The sequence below is a fragment of the Ochotona curzoniae genome, unplaced genomic scaffold (assembly GCF_017591425.1).
Source record: "Ochotona curzoniae isolate NIBS_2020 unplaced genomic scaffold, NIBS_Ocur_1.0 scaffold_3890, whole genome shotgun sequence".
Lineage (NCBI taxonomy): Eukaryota > Metazoa > Chordata > Mammalia > Lagomorpha > Ochotonidae > Ochotona > Ochotona curzoniae.
This window is the reverse complement of record NW_024467115.1, coordinates 8193448-8207108: the sequence shown is the minus strand read 5'-3', so window position 1 is coordinate 8207108 and position 13661 is coordinate 8193448. Positions and strand designations below refer to the sequence as shown.

At 39.8% G+C, this 13661-nt stretch overlaps 1 protein-coding gene across 4 annotated transcripts; it reads right to left on the bottom strand.

The window, feature by feature from the left end:
• Positions 1–1716: 1716 nt before the first annotated feature.
• CENPW (centromere protein W) lies at positions 1717–13398 on the bottom strand. 4 transcript variants are annotated; one of them, XM_040965451.1, is made up of 4 exons: positions 13118–13391; positions 12912–12928; positions 7129–7242; positions 1717–2887 (listed from the first exon to the last, which is right to left on the bottom strand). In XM_040965451.1, exons 1-4 carry the CDS (start codon positions 13269–13271, stop codon positions 2861–2863), a joined length of 312 nt encoding a protein of 103 aa, XP_040821385.1. In that variant the 5' UTR covers positions 13272–13391; the 3' UTR covers positions 1717–2860. The 4 variants fall into 4 exon arrangements, with proteins under 4 accessions (XP_040821385.1, XP_040821386.1, XP_040821387.1 ...); XM_040965452.1 differs by lacking the exon at positions 12912–12928 and having other exon boundaries at positions 13146–13398; XM_040965453.1 differs by lacking the exons at positions 1717–2887; positions 12912–12928 and adding an exon at positions 2894–3379 and having other exon boundaries at positions 13146–13398.
• Between the last annotated feature and the right edge of the window lie 263 nt (positions 13399–13661).

Here is a 13661-nt window from a genome sequence, read left to right as displayed (position 1 = left end):
CAGTAAAATAACAGACTAATCCCAGATATGGAACTGTATCATAAAATAATAATAAAATAAAGAACTGGGGGAAATAACAAGAAATAGGTAACTACTTAATATCATATTAACTCCAATATAAAGTGTATAAAGGGAACCTCAGAAGTTACCTATTGCTCCCAGGACGATATCATGGTCGATGATATAAGGAATTGGTTTAGAAATCCCAGTAATCACAAAGAATATACACTTCAATGAATTGATTCTTGAGCCATACAGATATTGAATAAAATGAAATGACTTCTTTAAAAAAATTTAAGTAACTAAAAAAGAAAAAAAAGTATGATCTGTAGAAGAAGACAAGGTACAGACTAGAAGAAAACTTTTGCAAACATGTCTGACAAAATTTTACACCTAGAACTCTCAAACATCAAAAATGAAAAAGTAAGCTACTCAAACAGAAAATGGTAAGAGATACGAAGAATCAGTTTACAAAAGCAAACACAGAAGTCAAATAAGCATATGCAAATGTTCCACATTATTAGCTATAATGGTCAGAATATTTATGGCCTCCTAATTATATATGAAGTCCTAATCCTATTATGATTATTAGAAGAGTATTTCGGGGGCCCAGCGTCGTGGCCTAGTGGCTAAAGTCCTCGCCTTGAACGTGCCAGGATCCCATATGGGCGCCGGTTCTATTCCCAGCAGCCCCACTTCCCATCCAGTTCGCTGCCTGGGAAAGCAGTCCAGGACGGCCCAGAGCCTTGGGACCCTGCACTTGCCCATGGGAGACCCAGAAGAGGCTCCAGGTTCCCAGCTTCAGGTCAGTGCAGCACCGGCCATTGCGGCTCACTTGCGGAGTGAATCATTGGACAGAAGATCTTCCTGTCTCTCCGCCTCTCTGTATATCTGCCTTTCCAATAACAAAATAATAAAAATAAATCTTTTTTAAAAAAAAGAGCATTTTGGAGGCAACTGTTCTAACTGGCAAAATTTGGATTCGTTCCTTCTTAAGAAAAATCTAAAGGTCTCCCTAGCATTCTTTGCTTCCTTGTGAGGGTACTAATCAGCAGGCTACAACCCAGAAGAGGAACTGCATTTCAATCTATTCTGTTGGCACTAGGACCTCAGACTTGCAGCTACTACTGTGAGAAATAAACTTAATTTTTTAGAAGATCCATTTTCTTATAGAAGCTTTAATTAAGCCTAGTCATTAGGAAAATGCACAAGAAAAATATTAAAGTAGAAGAAATGTAAAATAAATAATACAGCTATTCTGGAAAGCAGTTTGGCTATTTCTTTTTTTCTTAAGACTTATTTATTTGAAAAGAGAAGGAAAAAGAGAAGAGAAGAGTAGAGCTCCTGCATCTGTTTCCCTCCCCAAGTGGCTATAATGGCTGAAGCTGCACCTGACAGAATCATAGAGCTTGGAATTCCGTCTAGTCCCCCCACATGTGTGGCAGGAACACAGGTACCTGGGCCATTTCCACCACCTTTTCAGGCACCAGTAGGAAGCTGGATCAGAAGTGGAACAGCTGGGACTCAAACCAGTATGGGAACTGATGGAACTAAAATCAGCTACAATATGGGATGCCAAAACTGCAAGAGGCAACTTGATACTTTGTGCCAAAGCACCAGAGCCTAGCTGTACTTTTAGAACTTAATATACGCTTACCACCATTTAACTCAGTAGACAAATAATCAGGCAACTATACCAGAATGAAAACGTGTATATAAAAATCTGTACAAATTATTCATTATAATTTTATTTATAATAGATCAAAATTGGAAATAACAAAAATGTGCAATGGGATTAAGCAACTTGTGCTACACACAATCTATATACTGTGAAACGTGTTATTAGTAAAACTATGAACTACTGATACATGAAATAATCTGACAGATATGCAGGAAAACAGCAAACTTTCAAGGATCTTTTCTTACATGTTTTCATTCATATGACACAATTACAGAGACAGAGAAAAGTTGGTGTTCACCAAGGATTAAGGAATGTGGGCAGGAGACATGCTGGGGGAGTAGCAACTAAAAAAACAGAGGTATCTGTGGTAATAAAACAGTTAAATACACATTGAGTGTAATACTGCTCACCTGAAATCCACACGTGATAAAATGTGTAACTACAAACATACTAAACATGTCAAATTCCTGTATTTCTTATAATGCTATAATGTTGCAAGATGTAACCATTGCAGAAAGTGGAATGTACCACTTCTGTATGCTGCCATTGTAACTCCAATTTGCAATCTATAATTATTTCTAAATTAAAACTAATAACTTGGATAATATGCAACACTTTTAAAAACACCTATTAAAATCATAGTACTTGAAAAAAAAAATAAGTCAATTGCTCCGTAATTTCTATTAGCGCACATTTTGGAAAACGTGGTTGATGTTCATAACCTTCCAAATGAAAATTACACCATCACCATTGTATAAAACAAAAGTAGACTGAGTTAAAAAGTAGAAACTAGCATTGAAATTAAAACTACATTTAACTTTATTCTTTAGAGCAAATTAATTCTATAATCATACCTAAACTGAAATATATATAACTACTAAGAAGTACATCTCTTCAAGCTGCTTTATACTTAATTTTTGGCATGTAAAACATTTGCAATTGCAATAAAACAGAACGAGAGAGCACCTAAAAATGAATGAATAAAACCAAAAGTGTAACAACATAGACTTATGCATTTACTTGAAATACTGAAATCCCAGCAAAATACACAAATCAAGTTCTGTTGTACTACTCAGTGTTTTAGTAATCCATATTATAAACTGATCTAGAGGAAATGCTCTTATGACCTGTTACCACCCAAAGTAATACAGGGTATTTCAAGACACTGTTCTGTGACTTCTAGCCTCTGCTCTTCTTCAGAATTACCTGTAAGGGGAGAAAAAAAACGAGGATTATACTATGCCTATGGAAAATAAAACAATTCCTCAATGAAAAGTTAAGTAGTTCATGTGCATAGTTTGAAGAGAGCTGTTTGTAAACAAGTTGAAAAGTCCAATTTAGAAGATGATTAGGAAACTTTAGCCTTATCAGTAGAGTCAGATTTCTCTCCATGTCTCAATGAATATGAAAAATGTTTAGACTCTCAAAACCCGTTTCATTTCAGATGTTAATTTGTTTAAGCGAAAAGGAATTCAGACCAGTGACTTGATATTGAGGGTTTTTGAATAATTTATCCAGAGATGAATGTTTTAAGACCCAAAAATCTATTATAGTTCAAGAATTTCACAAATGACATAAAATTCAGTGCAATGCCAAAAATTTTATATTTGAGGTGGAATTTCAATTTGGAGACCAAAACTGCTTATTTTATACTGAACAGCTTCATCAAGCAGACAATCTTCAAAATGCATACATAGACTGTGGCAGAAACAAGGAGGAAAATGAATGCTTCAATTATAAAAAGGCTAAGAATATTAAGGACAGCATCTATCCATAATTATAGATTAATTTATTTTTAGGTAAGTACAATCTGGCTTACTAATAAAACAAAAAAAAACCCTTAAGTTTAAAATGATGACATACAGTCTTCAAGCTTCTAATCCATGTATTATCTGCAGACAATAGCTTTAGTTTAAACATCTACAAACTCATTGCAATGTTCCTAAGTGCAAAAAGCAGTCAAACCCCTGAAGGAACACCAGAAAATGCACAGCGGAGCCTTTTGCAGAAGCCATCAACAGGTCTATCGCCTAGACCTGCACTTCTCTATTCTACAAGATGTTACTACGGATACTGAAAAAGGCCAGTTGTTATGTACCAAAATGAGTTTGCAAAATGGCAAGCATATTTCTAAATAATTCACATAATCTTAAAGCAGCTTGTTATAATGTTTCATAACCATGCATAACTTCAGTAATATAATGCCACCATGCAAAACTGAATAAAAGGTACAATGGGGGACAATCAAGATGGCGGAATAGGGTAAGGCCATGTTGAAATGGATGGAAAAACGTTTAATCAGGATGAAGCAGAGAGGACACATTGGAGGATATAGGAGAGGACAGAACAAGAATAGAGGAGTATCTAGAGACTCACAGACACAGGAAAGCAGCAGGCACAGCAGTGTGGTGTTGCAGTGACTGATATTCCACCAGCACTAGGCTAATGGCAATCAGAACTCCACCAGCAGCTGGAACTCCACCAGCAACCAGGTGGGAAGGGACTTTCACTGAGAGATTGGGAGGCAAAACCAAAGAAACATTCACCCTGCTGTTCCATTTGATTTGAACAGGAGCAGAGACGGAGCAGCAGATCCCAGATAGGCAGTGTGAGAACAGGGTGGATTTCATAGCTCAGTCAGCCCACTAGAGCTAAATTGGGTGCCATTTTGTGTAGGAGACAAAGGCAAGGAGAAAGACTGAGCATGCGCTGAGCTGGCAGTGAACTTGTTTCTGACTCAATGAATTGCATCAACGTGGCATTCTGCAGGTTTGGTTAGCCCTCAGATCTGATGGCCAGCAGATCAAAAACTCTAGTAGTGGTATGTCAGGTGCCATTTTGTACACTGTAGCAAAAGTTTAGGACTGCAGGGGACAACAGTGAACTGCGCATGAGCTGAGATCCGGAGAACTTGCTGAGGTCCATGGATTGCATTGGTCCTGCAGGAAAATAATACCATCCGTGGCATCATACGGGTGAAGATAGGTCCGTGTGGCACCCAGACCTAACGTCCAACAGGTTCCAACAAGATCAGTGCCACCAACAACCTAATTAGATAGGACATCTGGTGTCTCCCTAATCCTGGGAACTGCTCCAACCGGAAGTGGGAGAAAGGTAGCAAAGACAACAGGGCAGCCTCAGCATGATATCACAGGAGGTGGAGAGTGGTGAGCCAAGAGCTGGGGTTGTGGTGACCACCGTGGAAATCTGACATAAGAACCCAGACCTGGAACTCACAAAAGGTTGTGGCACAAGTGGCTACAAGTAAAAAGTTGTGTACCAACTGCAATAAGTAAAACTGCATTGCAGACCTGTGGGTGACAGAGCTTAGAAACCTGCCCCAAGGAGAAGACTCTGCTAACCAGAAGTACAATGACCAAGAGCAAAAGAAGAGACAAAGGCACAATGAATATTACCAAAAACACCCCTGCAAAGGAGCAAAACCCTATGCCAACCTTAGAGTTAACTGAGGAAGTCATCCAGAAAATGGGGGACACAGAATCCAAAAGACTCATTTTAAAGCTTCTGATCAACAATGAAAAGCTCATGCAAGAGTTCAAAGAACTCAATGTTTCAAATCAAGGCTGGTATATCAGAAATGAAGAAAACAGTATAGCAAATTAAAAGTACAGTGGAGAGTCTCCAAAATAGAATGAAGCAAGCAGAAGAATCTCAGAATTGGAAGATATTTCCTGTCACCAGGGGGAAACAAACAAAAAGCTGGAAGCAGAGCTGGATCAGGCCAAAAAAATATTCAAGAATTGAAAGAGACTATTAAGAGGTCAAATGTTCTCTTGACAGAGAAGAGGAACAGCACCTACCAAAACCAAAGGCAAATGGGAAGAACATCCCAGTAAAATGACAACAGAAGACTAAACCAATGAACAACCCATTCCTAAAATGGCAAGACCAAAGTTCCACCCATGTATATTAAACTCTGAATAAATGGCTTAAGCTCAAATGGTATAGAGTAAAAAGCAAAACTCATCTATTTGTTGTCTAGAAGAGACACACTTCACCAACAAAAAATCAGCGGAAAATATATTGCATGTTTTCAGTTAGGTTCAGCTCTTCAAAACACTTTCTTCTGATTAAATCATTCAGTGACTCATAGATCATAGAGTAGCATAATTTTCTTCAAGAAGGTTCTTGATTTTCATTTCTTCAGCTACACGTTAGTCATTTACTAGCATGTTATTTAACTTTATGGTGTTGTTAATTTCTTTTTTCTCCTGGATGTTGATTTTGTTTTGTGGCTCTTCATTTAAGGGGATGTATAGGAGCTGTGTAATGGAGACTGTCATATCTATTAACATGTCATTTAACTTCATGGCACTGTAAATTTCTATTTTTCTCCTGGAAGTTGATTGTATTATGACTTTTCCTTTGAGGGATGTACAGCAGCTGTGAATTGGAGACTAACATCCAGATGTGAGGATACAATGCAGTATGCATTTCTGTTTCCAGACAAAGATAGATTTACAATGAAACTGTTCACTATATCTTGACACTAGGATGCTGGACTCTCTGCCATTGTCCATGCCCGAAATGATGGACATAAGACTGTGTATAAAGAACTATACTTTATAATGATATAGAGGAACCAGGCAGTGTTGCGGAAATTAGGGCTGAGATAAGGAAAATACCAGGAGCCTATGGAACTGTATCATAAAATAATAACAATAAAATGTAAAAAAAAATGTACACTGAACTTCTGAACAATGACTGCACTTTTGGTGAGTCTGTAAATATTCCTCTTCTCCTTTGGCATTTTTCAGTTTTATAATTAAATATGTGCTTGAAAAAAAAGGTTTTCTCCATCATTCTCCTTTTAATCATGGTGGCCAGTTTCTTGTTCACTTTTATTCATAAACAGTACCACTGTGACTAATATAGACATACAAACACTACAACTAACCAGGAGGTAAAGCATCTTAGATATCCACATCCATCTGAGCATATAAGCTGTTGAGGTAACATATTTAATAAATCTTTTGTTCTCGAGCACATATTTGGAAAACTCTCTTCTGAGCAACATATTCTTATAAAAAACAGAAATAAGAATAAAACGCAAGTTCTCACCTTATAAAAGACTTCATTCACAAGTCATTTACATTTCAGATTTAGAAAACTAAATAATTAGGTAACTGGAACAATTACAAATTACCAAGAAGATCTAATAAAATTTAAAGTGATAAACTATCTCTGCCTAAATATGCGTGGTCAAGCATTCATTTTTCCCTAAATGATGGTATGAAAACAGCCATTAATCTTACCAGCAGGAACCCAATAGATGCATATAGGGAAAAATAACTCCATAATTAAATTCCATTGTCATGGAAAGCCCAACTCTTTCAACAAAGCTGAATAAGCTACATAAACCAGGCAAAACTTAAGAATCAGGTGGTTATTTGTTAATTACTGAATAAAGTAAATTTGTATTTCACCTTCGCAGCAGCCAGTACATGATCCTTGTTAATGACTCCACATTTATTCTCACAAGCATTTGTCCTGGACTCCTCTGCTAATCGATGAACAAACAGTAAACAGTTCAGATGAATCTTCAAAAGAAAAAAAAATCCAAATGGGTTTTTAGACTCCAATACTGATGCTTTCAATGATGCATTGTAAAAATTGAAAATCCCAAAATATCATTTCTAATTTTTTAAAGATTTATTTATTTATTTTGAAAGCATTAGAGACCAACAAAGAATTTTCCATTCTTGCTACAAACCGCAGATGGTTCCAACCGTCAAGACTGGAACAGACTGAAGACAGAGTATCATCAGGATCTCCCACATAGGTGACAAAGTGATCTCCCACATTGGTCATCTCTTGCCGCTTGGCCTAGGCCAGAAGCAGTGAGGTGAATTCTGGTGGAGCAACCATTGTCACAAACCAGCCTACAGGATGCCATATGCTGTGATTTACCCACTATGTCAGCCTCTGTAATGTTTTTTTTTTAAAGTTATTTAGGATCCGATCCAGTTTAACTTACATAATCAGAGGTTCCAAAGACTGCATCATTGCAATAAACAAAATAAGGAAACACACAAAAGATCAAAGAACCATAAACAAAAACAGTATCAGAAAGCATCCTAGCGCCAGGTGCCATAGCCTAGTGGCTAAAGTCCTTGCCTTGCTTATGCCAGAATGCCATATGGACTCTGGTTCCTGTCTTATGTCCCAGCTGCTCCACTTCCCACCCATCTGCTTGCCTTTGGCCTGGGAAAGCAGTAGAAGAGAGCCCAAAGCCTTGGGATGCTGCACCAAAGTGGGAGACTTGGCAGAAGCTCATGACTCCTGGCTTTAGATTGGCTGGGCTCTGGCCAATGCATCTACTTGGGGAATAAACCAAAAGACAGATCTTTCTTTCTATATTTCCTTCTCTCTATAAATCTGACTTTCCAATAAAAAAAAAATTCCTATGTATTAAAGTTTATGTAGGACTCAATAACCCTGTTTTTGATATCATGTATTTAAATCAGCGATCTAAATTTTAAATCAAAACACATCAGCAACTTAGGCTCTCATCCTAAGTCTAAGAGATTTCAACTACGAGTTTTAAAATGTTCAAGATGTTATTTTTACATTTGCTGAATTGCAAAATACATATAAAAGTCAAGTTACTTGTCCCGCAAAAATTACCACAAAACAAACATATACACTTTTAATAATATGTAAACCTACAAAGAAGCATAGCCAGATATTAGCACTGTGGCGAGCTGAGTGAAGGGCACATAGAAACCACAATTTTGTAGCTTCTTGAGAATCTATTATTTCAAAATAAAAATACAAAATAAGGATAGGCATTTGACTCAACATTTAAGATACTGCCTGGGGGACTTATATCCTGTAGCTGAAAATCTTTGAAGCCCAGCTTCACTCCCAATTCCCAACCCCCAACTGCTAACGTGCACTGTGAGGAGCATCAGATTTAGTAGCAAAAACATTTCCGAATGTAGCACAATTCTATCAATGAATCTATCTTCTACTTTAAAAGATAGCTTCTAAGTGCTGAGATTATATTCCAAATTTCTTAACATTAAATCTCGATTTACTAAGCCTTTCCTATTTCAGCTCTTAAACTTCCTAAGTTTCTAGTTCCACACTTCAGTCTTCTTTTAGTTCTCCCACAATACAAAAGCAGCCCTCTGTAGGCATTCCACTGATTTGGAGAGTTCCCTGATACGCCTATAACTTCCTCTGGATATAAGGTTGTGTTAGTTAACAGCACCCTACATTCCCTAACTTCACAATGTGATGCTGTCATTTCTCATCTGACATAGCCTAAAGACAAGAACACTGTGCAGCCTTTTTCAGTTTCACCAGCACCCTTTCAGTCCACATGCAGCACAAAGGAGGCTGCTGATCATTACTGAGGAGAGGATTCTTCCATACCTTCTTATATAGACGGGGAAATTTAAATAAATGCTAGGCAACCCACACAGTTCTGAGACTTGATTCATACTACATGAGGATACCCTTCCCTCTTCCTCTCCATGGGTAGCAAATTAATATTTTTTAGCTATTATAATAATCGTTTTAAGTGACCTATACCTATCTTAGTGATGTCACTCAAACATTCTAAGGTTTAAAGTAAAATCATCAGAAGAAAACTAGTTCCAGGCATTAATCCAGGCATTCAAACCTGAAAAAAGTAAGCCATTTTATCAAGAATTTTGCTACCAAAAAAAAAAAAGGGGGGGGGAACCCAAAGATAATTTACAAAGAAGTGTCTATTTGACAGTCTCAGCTAAACAACAGCCTGGTCCACTGACTTCTTCCTTCCAATGGCATAGCACTTCCAGATTTTATACAAACCACAAACAACTAGGTAATTGTAACAAAAATTCATGTGACAAAGCTGAAAGTGAACTGAGCCACAAGATAATTGGACAACTTATTAAAACTCAAATGTTCCATCTTTCTACAATACTGGCTCTGGAGATAGATAAATGGTACTTGAAAAGTCTGTTGGGAAAAAAATGGATTAATGATGCAAAGAAAAATTTGAAGACCATACATTTTAACAGAAGGGTCAAGACACATCCCAACCAAAACACTGGGGTTCAATTCCTGGCTGTTTCCAATTCTAATTTCCTGTTAATGCATACTGTAGGAATAAGCAGATTATGGTTCAAATAATTGGATTGCTACCACCCATTGACTTCTGGTTTCTGATTCTGGCCTCTCCCAAGCTGGCTGTTGCAGGTACTTCGGAAGTAAATCAACAGAAGGAAGATACCCATTTATCTCTGCCTTTGAAATATGATGAAAACCTTTTTTTTTTTTAATAAAGCAAGTTAGAAATCCATAGTTTCACAATACACATTTTTCAACAATTTTAGATCCCCTCATATGCACTGATTTAAATTTTTTGCAGCAAAATGAACCTAAATTTTAATCCCATTCCCATGAACTTTTCGAAGCAGGCACATAAAACAAAACAAGCAATAAAAAGGAAAACAAAAAGTTGATGCAAAACCATAAAATAACACATGTGTTATGAACTAAGGACTAGAAATTATATTAATCCACATAGAGCTGCCATACATACCCAACAACGCTTAAATTTCAACATATTACACTCAACACTAAAAACATAAAAGTCTCCAAGTGTGCATCCAATAGGGGAATTAAACCCCTAAGTAATAAAGGCAAACAGGTGACAGCTTCTGAGTTTAATCTTGAAAGAATTGCAATTTGTCAAATAAAGATCATATTCATGCAAAAGAAATGCCATGAAAAAAAGACAGATAAAAATAACAGGACACAGAAAGCAAACTGGTTCCTTCCACTGGAGAAGCTGTACAGTACACTGGAAGGCATCAAAACAAAACTTGTAACACTGTAAGAACAGCTAGCAGTATGACATATATACACTTTAAAAAATACGTATTTATTTGAGAGGCAGTGTTAGAGGGAAAGACAGATCTTCCATCCACTAGTTCAATGCTCAAATGGCTGCAGTGGCCAAGCTGAAGCTTTTCCAAGTGCATCAAAAGGTAGTTGAATTGGAAGTGGAACAGCTGGGACTTCAAACTGCAAGCCTAAGGCATTCCACCACTGCACGCGGTGACTAAACCAAACCTGCTGCACTATGTCACCACCATGACAGACATTCTTCTTGTGGGTCAAGATCCGAGACAAAATCATGATGTCCTGCTTTAAGTGAAGCAACATTGTGAGCACAGGCAAGCAGAAAATCATAAGCACAGAATACAAAGACAGTAAAGGTCACAGAGCCAAAACCCAACACACCAGGCAGAAACAGTTGGTGGTCTGGAGAACTTCCACTCCCCAACTCCACAGGCCCAGCTGCCTGGAATCCCAACTCCTCTCTGCCATCCAGCTGGAGTTTGCCTGTCCACAGGTCACTTTAGTGCAGAAATAAGTGGACATGAGACAAAAACAATTCTTTGAAAAAGCTCTGCTCGACCACCCACACAAACCAACAGTCTTGGGGCTATCCTTATTCAAGCATTTTCTTTCCCCCTATTTAGAATTTCCAATGAAAACTTCAAAATAAACTAACCAAGAATGCTTTACAAATGAACTTCACTTTAATTCAGCTAATCTGCAGTTCCACCATCACTATCAGTTTAGGATACAAAACAGCATTATCTTCTCTAAGGGGAGAGTCAATGGGGGAAAAAAGGCAGATGTTAGATCCGCTTTGATGGGGCTAGGCGGGGCTGCTGTTTTGGCTTCTTAGGAAATGGTGCTGTGGGGGAAGAGACCATTACAATCTAGTAAAACGAGAAATGCTGCAAGTCGGCAACAAATGGGGAGGCAGCAGAGAATTCCGAGAGAAGCTGTAAAGAAAAGATGATGTAAAGATATTTAAGAACTTGAACGATGCATGCTCAAGACTATCATGGAGTATGGCTTTGACATCACCCACATCTAGAACTATGCCCTTGATACCTGAGATTCCTAGCCCTATCTCATGGAAAAGCAGGTGCCCACTTACACTGTCCATTTCACTCAAACAGTCTTAGGACAAGTCACAGGAAGAGTTTCTTAAGGTGTAAACCTAGGGAAATGATCTTTATGCTACATTCCAAAACAGAAACGTTCTATTCTTAGTGCTCTTTTGGGCTACTTATTAGTAGAGCTTCAGGCATCAAGAGTCTGGTGAACAGGCTTTAGTGTCTGGCTTAAAACTGAACTAAACAGGGCCCAGTGTGGTGGCCTAGTGGTTAAATCCTTCCGCAGCATGCCCAGGATCCCATATAGGCCCTGGCTCATGCCCCAATTGCTCCACTTCCCTTCCAACTTCCTGCCTGTGGCCTTGGAGAACAGTAGAGAACAGCCCAAAGCGTTGATACCCTGCACCTGCATGGGAGATTCGGAGAAGTTCCCCTGCTCCTGGCTTGATAACCACTCTACTCCAGCTGTTTTGGCCACCTGGGAATGAATCAGTTGGATGGAAAATCTTTTTCTACTTTCCCTTCCTCCTCCCTGCTAAAAGATTGCACTGTGTACCTTTCAAACTAACTGGAGGGTGAGGGCTTAAAAACCCCTGGCTTCTGCCATGTGGTGCAGTAGTTCCTGCAGTGCAGCGGGAGCTGCCGTCACCAAGCTTGGGCAATAAAGACTGCTCCTGAACATCCTACAGCCGAGTCTGGTGTGATCTCTCTCGCACTCCGCAACACTTCTCTCTGTATATATCTGCCTTTCCAAACAAACAAACTGAACTGAACAGATGCTCTACTACGTATCTGGGAAAATGAAGTTACACCGGAGAGCATTCAGAAATCTTTGGCTCAAGATTCTTTTCTACATGGCCTATTAAAAGGAAACAGGGCAGTGTGTCTGATTAACAACCTGCAATATAAAAAGAGAAAGGCACTTCAAAGGCATGCGACTTCTGCATCCTGAACAATTAAATCTATTTTTTTTTTACAGACTATATCTTCCAAACCCTTCTCAAGAACCAGAATGTGTGATATTTACCAACTGAAAGTGTGAATCCAATGCTAATTTTCAACCGTTGTGGACTATCAAGCACCACACACTTCACACTCCCCACCCCTACCACACTAACATCCTCTCTCCTCCGCTCACTCTCCGTACACCTCACAGCCCACACACTTACCCCACCACACACACCCCATATACCCTCGCACCTTACACCCCCACATCCCCTCCCCTACGCCACTACAAACCTCACACTCCACACACCTACCCCCACACACATCCCATACGCCCTCCCCCACCTCACACCCCCTGTCCCATCCCCTCCCTTCCCCTACTCCACCACACACCCCACACTCCCCGTGCATCTCAGTCCTCACGCCTACCCCCACCACATACACCCCACAGGCCCTCCTCACTTCTCATCTCACCTCACACGCCACATCCCCTCCCCACCCCCACACTACCCATCCCTGCCCTACCACGTACACTGCACTCACACACACCCAGTGCACTCCCAGCCCGAGAACTGGAATCTCACCAGCAAGTCGACACGCGCCTCCAGGCGGAGGTGTGGTTTCTGTCGTTTAAAAAACCCCTTGAGAAAACTGCGGGGAGCCTTCCGCTTTAATTTCGCCTTCTGGGAGACTGTGTTTGAGAGTGCCATCCTCTTGCTCGGAGGCGTCTCCTCAGGAACCCAGGGCCACTCAGCCCCGAATGAGACGCCGGGAACCACGCCCCACACAGGACTCGGGCGCTAAACTCTCCCCGGAACTTTTGAACGCGCCGCCGACAGAACGCCCGGCGCGCGGCAGTGACGTGCACACCGCGCTAGCCCCGCCTCTAGAGGCGCCAGACGCGGGATTGGAAAGCGCCCAAGGTGGGCGGGCCCGTCACCCGTGACGTCGGCAAGAGCCGACGCCTGCTCTAATCGCTGGTGTGTTCCCTTCTGAACGGGCAGTTAGGGAGAGATTGTGTACTGAGACATGCGCTATTGCTCTCTACGTTGTCATTTTAGTTTGAGCTTAATAACAATGAACGGAGAAGATAAAGAATA

Bases quoted from the DNA above. Each gene is read 5' to 3' on its own strand.
- CENPW (XM_040965451.1), bottom strand. From the start codon at position 13,271: ATGGCACTCTCAAACACAGTCTCCCAGAAGGCGAAATTAAAGCGGAAG. The intron at 2,888-7,128 runs GTGAAATACAAA...CTCCCCTTACAG, and splicing joins ATGTACTGGCTGCTGCGAAG to GTAATTCTGAAGAAGAGCAG.